The sequence below is a fragment of the Sciurus vulgaris genome (assembly GCF_902686455.1).
Source record: "Sciurus vulgaris genome assembly, chromosome: 7".
NCBI lineage: Eukaryota > Metazoa > Chordata > Mammalia > Rodentia > Sciuridae > Sciurus > Sciurus vulgaris.
Genome location: NC_136467.1, coordinates 114,732,885 through 114,751,703, shown reverse-complemented (window position 1 = coordinate 114,751,703; position 18,819 = coordinate 114,732,885). Strand labels below are relative to the sequence as shown.

The window sequence follows — 18,819 nt, the reverse complement described above, 5'->3', positions numbered from 1 at the left end:
TTTCCAATCTGTATCCCCCCTCCCAAAAGAAAACCCAGGAACAGATAAAAATTGATCATTTTATTAGAGTCCAGGGATATCAACTTTGGGAGGCAGCGGAGGGCAGCTTCACATAACTCTTCATGGGGGGCAATGGCCGAATCTTTCGGCCGGCCCAGCCCCCCTTGCGGTGCCACAGCCCGCTAGAAGGCCTCTTGCCCAGCCAGCGGTTCCGACCAGCTTTGCCGATGACCCGTTTGTTATGATCAACATTGGATACTCGACCTACTGTTGCTGTGCACGTTTCCAGTACCTGACAAAGCGGATGGAGGAGAATCACTGTGAGGGGAAGAAACCTGATAATGTTGAAAGCAACCACTGAGGAACCTAAATGCGGAGGGTGGAGGTGAGGGAGCTGTAGTAGCAACTGGATAGTTGAAAAGACAATGTTTCTTCTTCCATTATGGTGCCAACCTGACAAAGCATGCTTAGGTATGTTGTAAAGGACAGACCCAGGTGGAGGAAGTTTCTACCATCATAAACCATCTGAGAGCAATCCCAGGCAGGAAAAGGTACATTCCAAAAATTCCTCCTTTGCTAATACCACCCACCTGTACCTACACACCTGCATCTGCCTCTTAGAGGGCAACTGGATAATGGCTGTTCCATTCACCTTCCGCAGCAGCACACCACATGTCCCTAGGGAAGGGAGAAGCAGCTTTGCCACCCTCCACAAAGGTGGGGGAGTACCCAAGGGTCATATCCCATATGCTACCCTTGCCTTGCCTTTTAGGAACAGACAAAACAAAGAAGGATGCATGCTGTGTTTTATATCGAAACACAAGCACATGTTCTTCTGCCAATGGACCAGATGTGGGCCCATGGGTTCAGAGAATTGCGACACAAATGTCCCTTGGTCTTTCAAATTGTGAGATCCAGGTAGTTCCTTTTCCCATACCTGCAGCTCGGATATACTGAGCCCCGCGACCTGGCTCACTTTCCACGTTGTTAATGAGAGTCCCCACAGGCAGGGCCCCAAGAGGATGTGCATCCCCTTCCCGAGCAGCAACTAAAAGACAGAATTTTATCAGCTCTAGAACGTTTGCAGCTTCCAGTCCATATATCTGGTGGCCATCTCTCACCTGCCATTCGGCCTATGTGGTTAGAGTTCAGGATTACATCTCCCGCCTGCATGTTTTCTGTGGCAATGATCCAGCGTTTCCGATTGCCCCCAGCAACTAGAGCTATGTCTGCTGACCTGTTCAGGATGATGGACAAGGGAGAAAGATCATCAAGGAAGACTGATATCATCTGATAACAAACTTCACAGCAGTCATTCAGACCACACCATCACTGTCCCACATCCCAAACTTGCCTACAAGGATCATAGCGGACTCTGATAACCTTCTCCTCAAAGGGTTCTGGCTTAGTCTCCTGCTCCGGCCGGAACCGCAGAAAGTCAATCATTCGATAGAGTTGCTTGTGGCCCCCACCAATACCATGTACTCTGATGCGGCCTGTGGTCAAGACAGTTTGGGAATGGGGTCCAGATCAAATTAGTTCAGCTTCTACCTAGCATTGACAACAGGCCTGTCCTGGTCCAGAGAGCAGTGCTTCCTAACATTATGACACAAAAAGGAAATGATAAGTCTGGGCGCAGTGGTACATGCCTGTAATCCCAGGTACTGAGCAGGAGGATTCAAAGTTCAAGGTTAGCCTAGGCAACTCTGCAAGACCCTGTCTCAAAATAAAAAGGTTTAGGGATGTATCTCACTGGTAGAGTGCCCCTGGGTTTAATCCCCAATGCCACAAAAACGGGGACAGGGAGCAGAGAAAAAGAAGATAGAGAATGATAAAAAATTGTACAGCTCACTGGGGTAAGGCGGTTGGGGCAACACCTACATGGAGTTTGGTAAAAATGTAATTATATGATTACTGAACTTGGATAATAGTTCCAGAAAATTTATTTCAAAGCATTGAGTTCAGAAAGTTTACTAAGACATATAAATTGTATTCATATAATTTCAACTGTTAAAAATGTTGGAAGAATAGGAAGAAGAATGTCACGGCACTTCCTGTGTGTGGCCAGTTATCTGTTGTGTTGTTTTGTGTTCTACTCTCTGGCTCCAATACATGCTGAAGGAGCCTCTCAATACATACTGTTGAATTACATTCCTCTACACTTTACAAGGTGTAAGTGTGTTATTATACAGGTCAAGAGTCCTAGCATAAGCCCCCTTGCCCTTGTCCCCACCTGTGTGGTCTCGACCCCCTGATTTCCTCTTCTTCAAGGGTACAATGGTGTACTTTGTACAACTCTTCCAGGACACAAACTTGGCATGAAGGGCCACAGAAGTAAGTATTGGGCGGCAGGGGAGCAACAGCAAGGTGGAGGGCGGTTGGAGGAAGGCATTGCTCACCACCTAGAGATAAAAAGAAATCTCTTCACTTGAAAACTAACTGAAGAGGGCTCAGACTGATTTTAGTTCATAGTCCAATTTCTCCTGGAAGCATTCTTCACTAGCTGTCCAAAACCTCCACCCTTTACTGCTTGCACAAACACCAGTGCAGAATGTTTACCCAGGTGTGTATGTGTTGATTACCTCTCATTTGATTCTCTCACCTCTAAAGTATTTCTTCAATGGAATATTCTCCCCTTGGTCATCTCCTTTCAAATCTGGCTCAAAATCTCTGTCTCCAAGAAGCTTTTCCTTCCCTAAACAACTCCTTTCTCCAGAGCTGGTAACTTCCACATATCCATATACCACCATCAGCACCAATGCTTTTTGCCCTCAGTCTTATATTTCTGGGAGTTTCCCACATAGGAATGGAGGTAAAGGATCATTTCTCTCTAGTTCCTCACTGTATTCCCAGTATTTCAAAGTAGGCTGATTTGGTTTTGAACTTCAGCCTGAGAGCACCACAAGTATAAAACTGACAATTTCCCTTTTCTGTGACTTATCAGTTGCCCACTAGGGACCTCAGGATACCTTCTCCTGAGGCTGGTATTCTTGGTATCTTGCCCAGCATTCTCTAATCTCAGCAATAACTCATTCTTGTAGGTATAATGATTAAGAGCACAGGCTAGGGGTTGGGGAGACAGCTCAGTTGGTAGAGTGCTTGCCTTGCAAGCACAAGGCCCTGGGTTCGATCCCCAGCACCCAAAAAAAAAAAAAGAAAAGAGCACAGGCTTAGCCTGTGTGGTGGCACATGCTTGTAATCCTACCTACTTAGAAGGTTGAGGCAGGACGACTACAAGTTTGAGGTCATCTGCAACAACTTACACCCTATCTCAAAAAATAAAAATAACTGGGGATGTAAACCAGAGGTAAAGCATCCCTGGGTTCAATCCCCAATACCAAAATAATACTAACAATTATAATAATAAAACTGAGTGTAGGACGTCTAACATGTGCATAGCCCACGGTTGAATACTCAGCACAAAAACAAAAAAGCAAAACAGAACAAAACAAAAACGAAGCTTCTGAATCCAGACTGACTAGCTTCAATAGTTGGTATGTGACTTTGGACTGCTTGTCAGCTTTCTCATCTGTAAAACGGAAATGACCACTTTACAGAGTGGCTGAAAAGAATTTATTGGAAACGTCTACTACTTAAGCCTCGCTTATCGTAGACACTCAATAAATAGTTATTACTGAAATCTGTACAACTGGTGATCTGCAGAAGAGCATGCGCCCAGTATCTCCTCTGAAGAATCTCGCCTTATGGTGTAGCAATATTTATAAAGGAGAGAGCTGAGGCTGAAAGTGACTTATCCAAGATCACGGGCCTGCTTTACTCTTGACCAGACTCGTTCGCATCCTCTGCCTCTCATCCCTAGCAGCCCTCTCTCCCGTGGCCCAAACTGAAACAGCCTCCTTCCCGGGTAAGGCGGATTACCTGCGCTGCAGGAAGCAGACTCGGGCCGGGTGCTCTAATGGCCGGAGGCGCCAGACTCAAAGAGCCCAGAGCACGGGTCAATGCACACAGGGTCATGGGGGTGGCCCGGATCCCTTGGGTTCAGCACACTATCTTTACCTTTAGCCAGGCTACTAGGCGCAGCCAGATGACGCTCTGCTCCCCGCGCCGTCGCTTTCCAGTAACGTAAAAGGAGGCGGGCTAGAACCGAAGATAGGCTTGCTTTCCTCCCCGCAGCGAGGTCAGAGCCAATCTTCTGGCGGCTCTAAGGTCTCGTGACTGAGGACCTGGCCCCGCCCTCAGAACCGTCAAAACAATTGCCTCGAGCGGCAGCCATGATGGATTTAAAGGGACAGTATCGGCAAAGGCGGAGCCAGACCAACAGACTGCAGGTGAGTCTTGCAGGGTAATCCTAGGGCTGAAGACTTAAGGTCACCACTACCTCTTATTCCCTCATTCCGGGACAGATGAACAACCCCTTTCCGACCAACCTCACAAAACTCTTGACTTAAAAACTCCGCCCCCCATTCTTCCCCGCCCATCGGCGTTCCGACGGACAGACAGACTGTCTGCCCCGCCCCCTGCGCGACCGACTGAGTGACCTCGGGATTGCCTGGCTGTCAGGTCCTCGCCCGCGACACGGACCTCGGTCGTCCACCCACACCTGCTTCCCCGCGGCCCCCGCCTATCTCATTTTATCCCCACCCTGGGCCCTAGGGCAGGTCCACAACCCCAGGTCCTGGAGACCAACTCTCAGCGTCGCATTTCCCTGAGACCCTGCAGCTGCTCAACAGACTTCTCATTCTTCCCTGCACCATCAGACACTTAGGAAGCACCATAAGGTGATTCCCTCAGAGCCTGTTAGAGGTGTTCCAGACAGACAAAGCTATGGACGTAACCAGGCTAGGAGTGACCAGGTCTCCGTCCTCACCCTTTCCTAGACACACCCTTTGCCTCAGGTTTCTGATTAAATCAAATCTCCCTTCTTGGGAGAAAATAACTCCCCAGGCCTGGGTTGGGGAAGGAGGAGGGACATTGGTTGTCTTTGAAGACCTGTAAGGAGAGGGAGGGACGGGGCTTTGTGCCAGGTCCTCTGGGTGACTGTGAAGTGGTGAGAGAAGGGGTGGGACCGCCGGACTTCTGGACTTTGGGCAGGGCAGATCCTTCTGAATCCCTAGCTGCTGAGCAGAGTTTCTTCCGGCTCAGGCCTGAGCGCTGCCGCCAAGAGCTCTGCTCGTACACAGGTAAGAGGACTTCAGAGATGAAAAACTACTCTTTTGAGGAAGTAGGAAGACAGCTAATCCTAGGGTAGGTGGGAAGTATGGGCTGAAGATTAGTGGGAAAGAGACAGGGTGACCAGTTTTGGAGATGCTGGTTCTAGTTCTGTAGGTGATGTAGCCTGAAGACCTTGAACCTACTGGAACCCTTTCATCTGGATCCTTGAGAAAGGCTCCTGCTTTTTTCTTTTCCCTCTCCTGCCTGACTTAACCTATTCTTTCCCTTTCTTGGAAGCCCCTGCTCTATTTGCTGCATATCTCCTGCCTACTTTAACCCTATTCCCCTTGAAGCTTTCCCCCAATACATTCTCTAATTCCTGTAGTGCTGTCTCTCATCCCTTGATCCCTTTTCCTAACTTAAACTCTTTCTCCAATTCCTGTTCAGTTTGCTTTTGTTCCTGACCCAAATCCCTCTGCTAGCTCTTGGCACCTTTGCTCCTTCCATACATTTTCTTCATTTAAGTTACTTCCTCTCCCTCTCCTTAGCTCTGTGTTTAGTGGTATAGGCTACCTCCCTACTGATCACTCTCTCCAACCGAACTCCAGAATCTTCCATACTCTCCTTCCTTTACTTGAATCCCCATCACCCTTTAACCTCAGCCCTTCTGTTTTATCTTTACCCTACCTGAACTCTGTTGTTTCTCCCTAGCCCAGACGTGCTACCCCTGGCCAGGATGTCGGGCCTGGTGTTGGGGCAGCGGGATGAGCCTGCAGGGCACCGTCTTAGCCAAGAGGAGATCCTGGGGAGCACCCGGCTGGTGAGCCAAGGGCTGGAGGCCCTACACAGTGAACACCAGGCTGTCCTGCAAAGCCTGTCCCAAACCATTGAGTGTCTACAGCAGGGAGGCCACGAGGAAGGGCTGGTGCATGAGAAGGCCCGGCAACTGCGTCGCTCTATGGAAAACATCGAGCTAGGGCTGAGTGAGGCCCAGGTAAGATAGCAGGGATGGTGCAAGTAGTCCAGAGTACAAGGAAGGGCAGTTGTCTGATAGGAGGATGTTTGGGGTCACTTGGGATCATCTTGTTCCAGACACTTGCATTCAATCATATAGTAAATATCTATTAAAGCCCCTACTATGTGCCAGAAACTCTTCTGGACATTGGCATACATCACTTAACACAGCAGTAAAAGCTTTGCCATCTCGTAGCTGTCATTCTATCTGGGAGAGATAAACAGTACACAAATAAGTAAATGATTCAGTGTTGTCAGAGTGATAATTGCTAAGGATAAAAAGATAAAAATAATGTAGGGGAGGGGACTAGGAAGTGTGGAGAGAAAGCACAATTTTAGATAGGATGGCCAAAAGAGAACTCATTGAAAAGATGACAATTGAGCAAAGATTTGAAAGTGAGGAAACAAGTCACACAAGGAATAGAGAAAGAGTGCCCTACGTAGAGAGAACTGTAAGTGCAAAGGCCCTGAGCTGGAAACTGCCTGATGATTTCAGTGAACAGCAGGGGGCCAGGATGGTTGCAGTAGAGTGAATGAGGGAGAAGCAAATAAAAAATTAACTCTGAGGAGTAATGGGGGAGGGAAGAGGAGGACAGATCATATGGCACTTGTAGACTTTTATTTCAAGAGAGATGAAAACTGTTGAAATGTTTTGAAGAGTCTAACTTAACATCATCTGACTGCTGGGTTGAGAATATACTCTAAGGGAATAAGGCAGAAACAGGGAGGCCATTGTAATCTGGGTGGGAGCTGGTGGCCTGACCTAGGGTAATGACAAGGGAGATGGTGAAAAATTAGATTCAGGGTATACTTTCAAGGTAAAGCCATTGCTGCCCACTCATACTCACTTGTTCCTCTGTGCTCCTGCGACTTGACACCTCCCAGTAGGCTTCCCTTCTGCCTCTCCTTGATTGCTTCCACCCAGAATCTGGAGCTTACAGGATGTACCCACCTAGGTCATGCTGGCTCTTGCCAGCCATCTGAGCACAGTGGAGTCAGAGAAGCAAAAGCTACGGGCTCAGGTACGGCGGCTGTGCCAGGAGAACCAGTGGCTCCGGGATGAACTGGCGGGTACCCAGCAGCGGCTACAGCGTAGTGAACAGGCTGTGGCTCAGCTGGAGGAGGAAAAGAAGCACCTGGAATTCCTGGGACAGCTGCGGCAGTATGATGAGGATGGACACACAACGGTGAGCTTGCTCAGGCAGGGTTGGCGGGAAGCTGGTACCTGGGCACAATCGGGAGGCGATTGCTCCATCATCCCCAAGGGCCAGGATTGATATCCAACCTGTCCCTACCTGGAAAATTTCCCTTTTCAGTCCTGACGCCAACTCTAGGTAACAGCAAACGGGGGAAACAATCTTCATTCAATCAGCATTTAATTAAATGCCTACTAAATGCCAGGTACTACGCACTCTACTCATGAATGGGGCAGACAGTTCTTGCTCTCATGGGTATAGGTTTGTGATAGGAGAGAGACAAGCAGCTGGGTAATTCAAATCCAGAATCTTCTCAGTTGAGCAAGACTCAACATTTACTTTCAAAATGTATGAAATTCAACCCTTACTGAACAGACATTAGGTATCTCTGTGCTTTATGAAGAAAATGTGTGTAGAAGAGAAATAAAGAACTCTGAGTGTTCCTTCTGGAGTTCATAATGTGTCTTTAGGGAACAAGGCTTTCACATGAGAACATATACGTGATAACACAGAGCAGCAGGTACTCATTTCTGGATGAGTGGTTCAGTCAGTGTGGGAGGAATTCAAAGAAGATAGGTCCCCGAGGACTGAAATGATCTGAGAGGGATTCACAGAGGAGACAGGGTACAGGGTTGAAATGCTTATTGGAATGTTAGTTTGGGACGAATTTTGAAAGATGACAAAAGAGAAAGAGGAACTCGCTAGACAGGACAGAGGGTGTCACAGATAAGAGTTCAGGGCTGAAGAGCTGGTGTGCACCAGGGAAAAGTGAGATGATTTTCAAAGGGTACATTGGTGAAGTTGGTAGGAGGATTGGAGGCCTTTATATAAAACCGCTGTTCCTGATAGGAAAAAGCAAATTTCTCCAGTGAAGTAATAGGTGATACATGAGGTCGGGCACTAAGTCCAGAGTAAGCAGTGCTAGATGATCAGCAGAAGGCTAAGCCAGACACTTTGGGTACGTGTCAAAGTCAGAAACACTCCCTCCCCTCAGGAGAGACAAGACAGACATGTAATCAATGTAAACACAGAGGGATCAGCACTCGGGCTATAATTACAATAGTTGAGCAGGAGAGAGGGGAAGACTGGAGAGAGAAGGTAGTTAGGGTGACTTTCTGAATGGGAAGGAAGGGAAGGAAGAGAGGCCTGAGCTTGACTGGTCCAGATGGTGGCCTTTCCTTAGGGTAGAGGCAGGAATAAGGGTCTTTTCCTAGGCCCCATCTGTCAGTGATTCATGACTTAAAGGGACCCATGAAGAGGCCACTGGAGCCTGTAATGCTTCTCCTTCCTTTTCAGGAGGACAAGGAAGGAGATGCTACCAAGGATTCCCTGGATGACCTCTTCCCCAATGAGGAAGAAGAGGACCCCAGCAGTGGTTGTGAGTTGGCCTCTGGAGTTGGAGGGTGAAGAGGGGCAGCAGAAGGCTGGTCCTAGCAGGGCACTCCCTGTGCACAGGATGCCCACCATCCAGAAACAGGCTGTCCACTTCCTCTGAAGATGGGGAGGGGGCCAAGCTACTATTTTCATTTCCTCAGCTTCCCTTTATTCATCAATATTTATTAAAAACTTAATAGTGATGGCTATTAAGAATACCAAAATGAAATGATACAGGTTTCATCAGCAAGGTATTCAGAGTCTAGTAGGAGAGGGACCCTGGGATGGGAAGAGCATGAGCCCTTCAAGGGAAAGAACTGGGTCTTTCTTACCTCTGTAATCCTGGGACAACTGCTGGCTCATGCTTGTTGAGTGTTTGTTGAATGAGTGAATTACTGGGTGACTAGATGGGGTTGTGACGGGCACTGGGGCAAGGTTGTGGGTAAAAGAATAGCAGTGGCGGCGGGTCTCCTTAGAGAGCCTGGGAGGCGGTACAGGAGACATGGTATGGGGAATGGGGAGGCACTCACAAAGGGGAGAGGAAGAGTCCTCTGAGGAAGTCTCCTGTTCACTTTCTGGGACGGTTAGTGTCCCGTGGCCAGGGTGCAGCTGCAGCCCAGCAGGGTGGATATGAGATCCCAGCAAGGTTGCGGACACTGCACAACCTGGTGATCCAGTATGCAGCCCAGGGTCGCTATGAGGTGGCTGTGCCACTTTGCAAGCAGGCACTAGAGGACCTGGAGCGCACGTCTGGCCGTGGCCACCCTGATGTGGCTACCATGCTCAACATCCTTGCTTTGGTGTATCGGTGAGTATTGCCCTCTGCATGGCACAGAATCTCTCTCAGTTCCCCTCCTCTCCACTGGGTGCCTCTCCTACCTATTGGGTCTCCCCAGTGTACCCCACTAGGGTGCTTCCTCATGTACTCGAATTCTCATTTATTCCACATCCAAGCCCTCAACCTCAAAGAACACTCATCTCTCAGTCTCTCTGCTTCTCTAGTCTCTCTCTGGAAAGTGCCTCTCTCTCTCTTGCTTCCGGAGACTTGTGGCCTACTCTTGAGTTGGCAGTGATCTGTAGCCTGGTGTGGGTGTGTCAGTGAAATCCTCTCACTGCCCATGCCAGGCTTCCTGTCTCTAGGGAAGACCCAGTCTCTAAATGTATCTTAGTCTTCTCAAAGGGAGGGAGGGAAGGACATGCTGTGGGGGCAGAATTCAGAGTAATGCCTGTCCCTTTTGTTCTTTTCTAGGGATCAGAATAAGTATAAGGAAGCTGCCCATCTGCTGAATGATGCTCTCAGCATCCGGGAGAGCACCCTGGGCCGGGACCACCCTGCTGTCAGTATTCGTGGTCTTCTTCCTGTGTCCCCACCCCACTGCTCTTTTCCCTCTCTTAGCTTCTCTATCTGCTGCCCTCAGTTCTCTCACTAGGGGTGCTTAGGAAGGAGGCATCAGAACTCTTTTCTTCCAGGCACTTTCCAGTGAGTCCAGTGGTTCTCAGTGCTCTGAGACACATTATCTCCTTTTTATTAAAATATTTTCCTGAAATTTAATTCATAGGTAATGCGTCCTACTTACCTACATGATTTCCAAGAAATTTAATATGATTCCCTAATATAAAGAAGAAACAGGAAAGTAATTTACAATAATATATAAAATAAAAGGTAATAGTGTAGCAATAGCTGTATTGACTACAACTATACTAGAAGACATAACAATATATAACTGATACATGATGAATGACTGGATTCAGAAGACAAGTAAGCCATACTAGAAAAATGAAAGAGGGCTGGGGTTGTGGCTCAGTGGGAGAGCGCTTGCCTCGAATGTGTGAGGTACTGGGTTCCATCCTCAGCACCACAGAAAATGAATAAATAAAATAAAGGTATTGTGTCCATCTACAACTAAAAAAAATTAAAAATAATTAAAGAGAAGAAGTATAGTTGAAAACTCAATTAAGCTGCAGTGTTATGATAAATAACCACAGACCAGATATATTTGTACACAAGAGAAAGAAGTAACCTTAAGTAGGGGTAGCATGCCACAACAAATGATAGATTGCCAAAGTAGAAAAAGTGAGAAATCAGATTTTTTAAAATGAGCTGACCATGTGAAAATAATTCCCTGCAATACAACATGTGATAGGCAGGGAGGATGTAGCTCAGAAAATAACTCCTACCTCGTTATCCTACCAAGTATCAAAGTTTATGCTCAGTGTCTGAATATCTGGCAGGCCATTCAAAAGTTTTCAGCCGTCCTGCACGTGGAAAATAGCTATAGTGTTCTGTCTCCCCATTGGTAATAGTGCCCCCAGTCTTTATGGCAACCAAAAACAAAACAAAACAAAATTCCACCATCAGAAATTTCTACAAATCATGGGGTGTGGTGGCACACTTCTGTAATCCCAGCAACTTAGGGGGCTGAGGGAGGAAGATCGCAATTTTGAGGCCACCCTCAGCAATTCAGTGAAAACAAAAAACAAAAACAGGGCTGATGAACATGACCCAGAGGTAGAGCACCCTGGACTAAATCCCTGGTAACAGACACGCACACACAACCACAGAAATTTCTAAAAATCCCCCTAGAGGGCGATACCACACCCACAGAGAGCCTCAGAACCATCCAAGGCAGCAGTTTTCCCTCTTCCCAGCCTCTGGTTAGGGTGGTGGAGTCCAAGTCTCCTTAACATTGTTTTGGGCACTGTTATGCATGGGAGAAACCTCAGATTCATCTAGATCCTTTGCAGCACCGGTGTCTGATGGAAACAGGTTTCCCTTGCAGGTGGCTGCCACACTCAATAATCTGGCAGTGCTGTATGGCAAAAGGGGAAAATACAAGGAAGCAGAGCCACTGTGCCAGCGAGCACTGGAGATTCGAGAAAAGGTACCCCCATCCTCTCTCCATCCTTCACCTGTCACTGCAGCCCCTTCTTGTCTCTCCTGATCTACCTTCCCTCTAACTTCCCCCTTATCTCTGCTTTATTTTCTTCTCTGTTTTTCCCTTCCTTCTGCTCCCCATATGTGCATGCACACACATAATCATAGTTATTTATCTGTTCCTTTGCTCCTTCTCAGGTCCTGGGCACTGACCACCCAGATGTGGCAAAGCAGCTGAACAATTTGGCCTTATTGTGCCAAAACCAGGGCAAGTACGAGGCTGTGGAACGCTATTACCAGCGGGCACTGGCCATTTACGAGGGGCAGCTGGGGCCAGACAACCCTAATGTAGCTCGGACCAAGAACAACTTGGTAAGGAAGAAAAGGGGACAAGATGGGAGGAAGAAGGGGAAGGGAAAGGCCACTTGGGTCCTGGAATCAGAAAACATCATAATTTGGTACACTATGCTTATCAATGATGTGCCTATCTCTAGGGCTGCCTTTGGGGGTGAGGGATCTGCTTCATTCCAGGGCTAGATGTTCCATAGCTTCCTGAGAGTAGGGAGGGGATATTTTTAACCGTGCAGCTAGAAAAGGATGTGTAAGGAGGACCTCTGGGGAAACTCAGAGACACCAATAAGTAGAATTCCCCGAGTCTGGCTAAGACCTTGTCGTCTTCTATCTTTGTTCCTGTCTTCTAGGCTTCCTGTTATCTGAAGCAGGGCAAATATGCTGAAGCTGAGACCCTATACAAAGAGATCCTGACTCGTGCCCATGTGCAGGAATTTGGGTCTGTGGATGGTGAGTGGTGAGGGTCTGGGGACTGGGCTACAGGGAGGAAAAGAAATGCAAACCAAAGGTGGGGGATTAGGTCAACAGTGAGGAGCCAGACCTCTTTGGTTCAGCCCTGTTGGTCTCTGGGTCCTGGCTCCTCCAGACCATACAGTTTTCTTCTCTAACCTCCTCACTCTACCCCATGTATCATCCCCAGATGACCACAAGCCCATCTGGATGCATGCAGAGGAGCGAGAAGAAATGAGCAAAGTGAGTGGAGGTGCCCAAGCTGGGGACCCCAAGGTTGTCAGGGACTCTGTCTTGCTCCTTTTATTAGCCCAGCTACTCACTTCCCACCCCAACCCCAGATACATGGTGCCTTCCCCACTCCAGACTGCACACTAGCCCCATGTCAGCTTATCCCTTAGCATCTCTGTATCCTCATCTCTGGCTACCCCTCTGCTGCAGAGCCGGCACCGTGAGGGAGGCACACCCTATGCTGAGTATGGAGGCTGGTACAAGGCCTGCAAAGTGAGCAGGTGAGCTGCCTGAGAACAGCAGTTTGGCCTCCTTTTCCAACCCTCCCAAACCCTGATCCCAGTTTCCTGCACCTTTTTCCTTCTACCCTTTGACGTTCTCTCAACCTTAGCTCTTCTCACTTTTTCCCGTTTCCTCTTCTGAATCCATTCTCCCTTCATCCCGGGTCTCTCTCCTATAGCCCCACAGTGAACACTACTCTGAGAAACCTAGGGGCTCTGTACAGACGCCAGGGAAAACTGGAGGCAGCCGAGACCCTGGAGGAATGTGCTCTGCGTTCCCGGAAACAGGTCAGCAGCCTGGGGAAGGAGCTCCAGGAAGGAATGGCCCTGGGGACAAGGGACCACTAAGGCTCCTTGTGAGTGTCCTGAGAATAAGAGGAGAGGCTAATGGGGAGGACAGGAAGGAGAGGAAGGTGAGACAGTCTTGTGGTTATGGTTGTTTCTAAGTGTGTTCTTCCTCCCAACCTAACCTTTGTGGTGAGGATGCCAGGATCAAGAGTCCATCCCTTTCCTATGGATGAGCATAGTGGTATGGGTAAGAGGCTGAGCTTAGGAGAACCCAGAGTTGAAATTTCTCCATCTGTGAATCTTTTTTGTTTTTTTGTGGTGCTGGGGATTGAACCCAAGGCCTTCTGTTTGACAGGCAAGCACTCTATGAACGGAGCTATCCCCAGTCCCAGGAATTTTTTTTTTTTTTTTTTAATATTTTTAAAATTGTTGACAACCTTTATTTTATTCATTTATTTATATGTGGTGCTGAGAATTGAACCCAGTGCCTTGCACATGTGAGGCAAGTGCCACTGAGCCACAACCCCAGCCCCTCAAACCGTGAGTCTTGACAGTAGATCGTAAAATCAATTCAGTGTGGTTTATGGTTAAAAAAAAAAAAAAAAGTCTCATTTATGTAAAAAGTAAGGTAAAGAAGGAAGCCCATTAAGAATTGCTTTTTAAATAAATGCCATTGTTTGCCTGCTAGGAGTCATTAGCCAGTTACCTTTAGTCAAAAAGAGCAGGAAAATTGAGTTTGACTCTTCCCCACTGCCAAGTTGGTCTTTCTTTTTCTTAGGTTTTCCCCCGGCGCTCCTGACATGGTACTGGGAATTGAACCTGGGGTGCTCTGTCAGTGAGATACAACCCTAGCCATTATATTCTTTTCAATTTTGAGACAGTCTCACTAAGTTGCTGCAGCTGGTCTTGAAGTTGCGCGCCTCCTGTCTTAGCCTCACAAGTAGCTGGGATTACAGGCATGCATCATTGTACTTGCTTCTTAGCCTTCTTAGAACAGAGTTTCTCTCACTTCTACACCCCAAACACCATATGTGGAGGTTAAGGGAATTGTGCTACAACTATCTATATAACTTTCAGGGTACCAGATGAATGTATAGCTTTTTAGGATTAAAAAAAGAAAATTCAGATATGTTTTAGGGTCCTTGATTAACCAATATGCAACCGATGGCTTTTTAAATAAAAAAGGCTCTCAGACTTTATTTTTGTTTTTGTTACCAGGGATTAAACTCAGGAGCACTTAACCACTGAGCTACATTCCCAGCCCATTTTTATTTTTTTATTTTCAGACAGGGTTTTGCTAAATTGCTTAGGGCCCTGCTAAGTTGCTGATACTGGCTTTGAACTTGTGATCCTCCTGCCTCAGCCTCCTGAGTTGCTAGGGTTACAGGTGTGCGCCACCACTCTTAGCAAGGCTCTCAGAATGTTGGAATGAATTGGTTATACCAGAGAGACAGATATTCATTTGGGGCATGCTGCCTAAAAAAATGTAAGTAAATAAAAATAAATATATACTCACACACACACATATATACATACATGTAAAATACATAATGTATCTCTATATAAGAGTGTATTGCACCTGGCTAGGTGCAGTGGTGCATGCCTATAATCCCAATGAGTGTGGAGGCTGAGGCAAAAGGATAGTGAATTCAAAGCCAGCCTCAGCAACTTAACAAGACCCTAAGCAATTTAATGAGACCCTGTCTCTAAATAAAATATAAAAAGGGCTGGGGATGTGGTTCAGTGTTTATGTGCCCTTGGATTCAATCCCCAGTATTAAAAAAAAAAAAAAAAAAAGAGTGCATTAAAAATAGAAAAGGTGAGTATTGCCCTAGTAGTTGTGTACTGGGATATCACAAGAAGAAAAAAAAAAAAATGTTTTCCTTACAGTCCTGATGGTGGAGAAAAAATTCAGAGCTCATCCTGAGAAATTAAGCTTCTTCCTTTTCCTTCTAGGGCACCGATCCTATCAGCCAGACCAAGGTGGCAGAGCTGCTTGGGGAGGGTGACAGTAGAAGGACCTCCCAGGAGGGACCTGGGGACAGTGTTAAATTTGAGGGAGGTGAAGATGCCTCTGTGGCTGTAGAATGGTCAGGGGTAAGTCTGACCATTTCTCCTTGATCTCTCCTGCCCTTTCCTGCTGGTGGTGTGAGAGGCTCTGAGCCTGCCTTTCTCCAGGCTCTTGTAGGGGATGAGGACATGTGTCTCCATTCCAGTTAGCCCATCCCCTCAGGTCTATCTCTGGGAGCCAACTTTTGACAGTGATCTTGTCTTTAATCACTGGGCTTTGGGAGTTGGGCATATAGGCAGAATAAATAGTCTGCATGGGATCCCTTTAGCTTTGATTGCCCATCCCTCTATGCCAGGATGGGAGTGGGACCCTGCAGAGGAGTGGCTCTCTGGGCAAGATTCGGGATGTGCTTCGTAGAAGCAGCGAACTCTTGGTGAGGAAGCTCCAGGGGACTGAGCCTCGGCCTTCCAGGTACACAATAACGTTGAGCTATGGCAAAGCAGGCAAGTAAGCTCTTGCCTGCAACTCCTCTTGGCCTGATCTCTGGAGGAGAAGAGTATGGGAGAGGCACATAGAGGTCAATGGGATGGCCACAGAAAAAGTTCTGGCAGGATGGGTGCCTCAGTGGGGGATGAAGTTACCTAAGGAGATGCTGGTACCTGATGCAGAAAAGAGTGGGTGTGAGGTGGGGTATGGTAGGGAGGCAGTGATCTGACTTCATGTGCTAGTGCCCAGGAGGCCTACAGCTTCAGGACCACCTGGGAGAAAGAGAAGAGACCCTATTTCTTTTATTTTCCATCGTAGCAGCAACATGAAGCGGGCAGCCTCTTTGAACTATTTGAACCAACCCAGTGCAGCACCCCTCCAGGTAAGAGCAATACTGTGAGCACACTGATGGGTGAGAAAAGGACTACCATCAAGCAAGCCCAGTGGAAGGCAGGGAAGAGGGAAAGTCACCTGTGATAAAGATGGCCCAGGAGGGGCTGGGGTTGTGGCTCAGTGGTATAGTGCTTGCCTAGCAGCATGAGGCCTTGGGTTCGATCCTCAGCACCACATAAAATAAAATAAGGGCTGGGGATGTAGCTCAGTTGGTAGAGTACTTGCCTTGCAAGCACAAGGCCCAGGGTTCAATCCCCAGCACTACAAAATAAATAGATAGATAGATAAATAAATAAATAAATAAATAAAATAAAGGTATTGTGTCTACCTACAACTAAAAATGTTTATATATACATATAAAAAAAAAACTTTAGAGGGCTGGGGAGATAGCTCAGTTGGTAGAGTGCTTGCTTCACAGGCACAAGGCCCTGGGTTCAACCCCCAGCCCCAAAAAAAAAAAAAAAAAAAAAAAAAAAATATGGGCCAGGAAATTGGAGTCCTTGAGGAATCTGACAACAGCTTATTGCGGGGTGGGGTGGGGGGGGTGAGGAGTAACCACCAAGGAGCAGTTTTTAGACCAGACATAATAGCAAGTAAATTAATCAAGAGGGGACTAGGAGCCAGGCATGGTGGTGCATGCCTGTAATCCCAGTGACTTGAGAGGCTGAGGCAGGAGGATCTCAAATTGAAAGCCAGTCTCAGCAATTTAGCAAGGCTCTAAGCAACTTGTTAAGTCCTTCTCCCAAAATAAAAAATAAAAGGGGGCTAGGTTATGTATGATTTGGTGGTTAAGAGCCCCTGGGTTCAATCTCCAATACCAAAAAAAACAAAAACAAAAACAAGAAAAGAGGAAACAAGGAATTGTTGTTCTCTAAACTGCTTCTTTAGAATTTTGAATAATTCAAGAATGGAGATACTAATCTCCATTGGAGACACTAATTGTTCTTCTGCAGCTACTATATTACTCACCTTGGGGACTTAGTAGTCCATGAGAAGGAAAAAGAACAAAATTATTATTAAAAATCTCCATTTGAGAAAACAGTAATGATATTTATTTTTGGGGGGGGGGTGCTGGGTATTAAACCCAGGGCCTTAGTACTCACAAGGTAAGTGCTCTACCAATTGAGCTAAATCCCCAGCCCCTAATAATGATATTTTAACAGCAAATGACCACTTACAGTCAGCTCATTCAGAGTACATGTGAATGTTCTTGTGCTTCCTCCTGGTAGTTTCTTCACCAGATTCTGGCCTTCTGGAAGATCCTAGCAGGGGCCAACTAAAGTTTAGAACTTGGAGTGGAGCTTATAGATCTGATCCTAGGTCCAGAAATAGATTGCAGCCCTGGGTTGGATGACCTCTGGGAGACAGTCTTTGGGAAGCTGAGGTCCCTGGGCTGATGGGGTGGTGATGTCTGTTTTTTCAGGTCTCTCGGGGCCTCAGTGCCAGCACCATGGACCTCTCTTCAAGCAGCTGACATTCAACCCACCCCCCAGATCTGCTGGGTCCCCCACAGCCTACACAGCATTCCCTATTGCTCTTGCCTCTTCTCTACCCCAAGATGGGAAGCAGAAGTGAAGGGGGAGCAGTTTAACCGGAAGATTGCTGCTGCCTGTAGGGTCTCGGCTCCCTCCTCAGGAATCCCCCTTAGGAAGGACCCTCAGGATACACTCTCCCCACCCTGGGGTCCTCTAGAATAGCTGGCTCTGAGGCCTCCAAGGTGGGTAAAAAGCAGGTATGCATCTCAGAGATGCAATCTGCTGCTGACTTTTCTGTCAGAGGGTTTGGGGCTGGCCAGTCACCTTGCCCTGGCCTCTCTTGTTCCCTTCCCTCTGCTGCCTCACTTCAGGTCCATGTATTTCACGTTTCTTAAATTAAAAAAAAATAAAAAATAAAAAAAAAATCGCGTAACCTTTCTGCTGCTTGACTCCTGATTGAAGGGGGTAGGAAGCAAGGGTTATATTGGGGCCCTTCAAGAAGGGTGAGGGGCAATGGTGGATAGGGCAAGGGGAAGAGTGTTGATTCTTGAATCTCTCCTTTCTTCCTCCCTTGTTTGTATCCTCTCCAACAAGGCCTGAAGGAAGGCATCTGGGGGATGGGGAAGGAGGCCTACAACCCAAGGAGAAGGTGCTGTGGACTGGGTTGTCAGGGACATGTGGTGGCCATGTGGCAGGACCCTGGAGTCCTGGCGCCACTTCTCCTGCCTGTGAGGCCCTCTTTGGCTGCCCCTCCTCCTCCCAGCTGCTTGGGGGAAGGGAGGTCTAAGCAGGCCTGGGGGGCCCTCCAGAACCAGAGGGGAGACAAGCCACTATCCATCCCCTCCCAGCCTATCCTGGAGGCCTGAACAGCAGCTGGGGCCCATCTTCTAAAGTTTGACTCTTCCTGACCCGCCTCCTACACCCCTTGCTGCTTTCACAACAAAGAAAGAATGTGGGGGTGGTGGCGCTGAGGGTAGGAGGGAGATGCCTGGAACAAGGGCTGTGCACAGCAGGGCCTCCCCACAGCTGGAGACTTGGCCATGCCCTGACATGGCCCAAACTGCCTGGAGATGGACTTGGGATGAATCGGTGTTTAACAACTTTCAGCCAGGCTTGCAGTGCCCAGCATGTTTCTACCTTTTGGTTCAGATTGATCCAGTGCCAAACCAGACCCCAGCCAAGCATTCCTCCAGGCTTCTCCCACTACATCTGTCCTGGGGCTCCAGAGTATTTCTAGGTTACCCTACTTGGGGACACCACGGACAACCTGCTGGTCTAGGTC

General features: G+C 47.7%; 2 protein-coding genes across 4 annotated transcripts; one reads left to right on the top strand and one right to left on the bottom strand.

The window, feature by feature from the left end:
* Positions 1 to 41: 41 nt before the first annotated feature.
* On the bottom strand, positions 42 to 4,061 carry MRPL2 (mitochondrial ribosomal protein L2). The gene is made up of 7 exons (XM_079148105.1): positions 3,880 to 4,061; positions 2,234 to 2,402; positions 1,355 to 1,496; positions 1,122 to 1,237; positions 938 to 1,048; positions 605 to 678; positions 42 to 292 (listed from the first exon to the last, which is right to left on the bottom strand). The coding sequence occupies exons 1-7, from the start codon at positions 3,973 to 3,975 to the stop codon at positions 80 to 82; spliced, it is 921 nt and encodes a 306-aa protein (XP_079004231.1). The 5' UTR covers positions 3,976 to 4,061; the 3' UTR covers positions 42 to 79.
* Positions 4,062 to 4,159: 98 nt separating this feature from the next.
* KLC4 (kinesin light chain 4) lies at positions 4,160 to 17,962 on the top strand. Of its 3 annotated transcripts, none has more exons than XM_079148092.1 (16): positions 4,160 to 4,289; positions 5,824 to 6,106; positions 7,083 to 7,313; positions 8,619 to 8,700; positions 9,285 to 9,504; positions 9,946 to 10,033; positions 11,477 to 11,578; positions 11,770 to 11,943; positions 12,273 to 12,372; positions 12,563 to 12,615; positions 12,814 to 12,884; positions 13,064 to 13,172; positions 15,129 to 15,269; positions 15,539 to 15,654; positions 15,988 to 16,051; positions 17,486 to 17,962. In XM_079148092.1, the coding sequence occupies exons 2-16, from the start codon at positions 5,849 to 5,851 to the stop codon at positions 17,534 to 17,536; spliced, it is 1,860 nt and encodes a 619-aa protein (XP_079004218.1). In that variant the 5' UTR covers positions 4,160 to 4,289; positions 5,824 to 5,848; the 3' UTR covers positions 17,537 to 17,962. The 3 variants fall into 3 exon arrangements, with proteins under 3 accessions (XP_079004218.1, XP_079004219.1, XP_079004220.1); XM_079148093.1 differs by lacking the exon at positions 4,160 to 4,289 and adding an exon at positions 4,388 to 4,739; XM_079148094.1 differs by lacking the exon at positions 4,160 to 4,289 and adding an exon at positions 4,984 to 5,141.
* Positions 17,963 to 18,819: the final 857 nt, after the last annotated feature.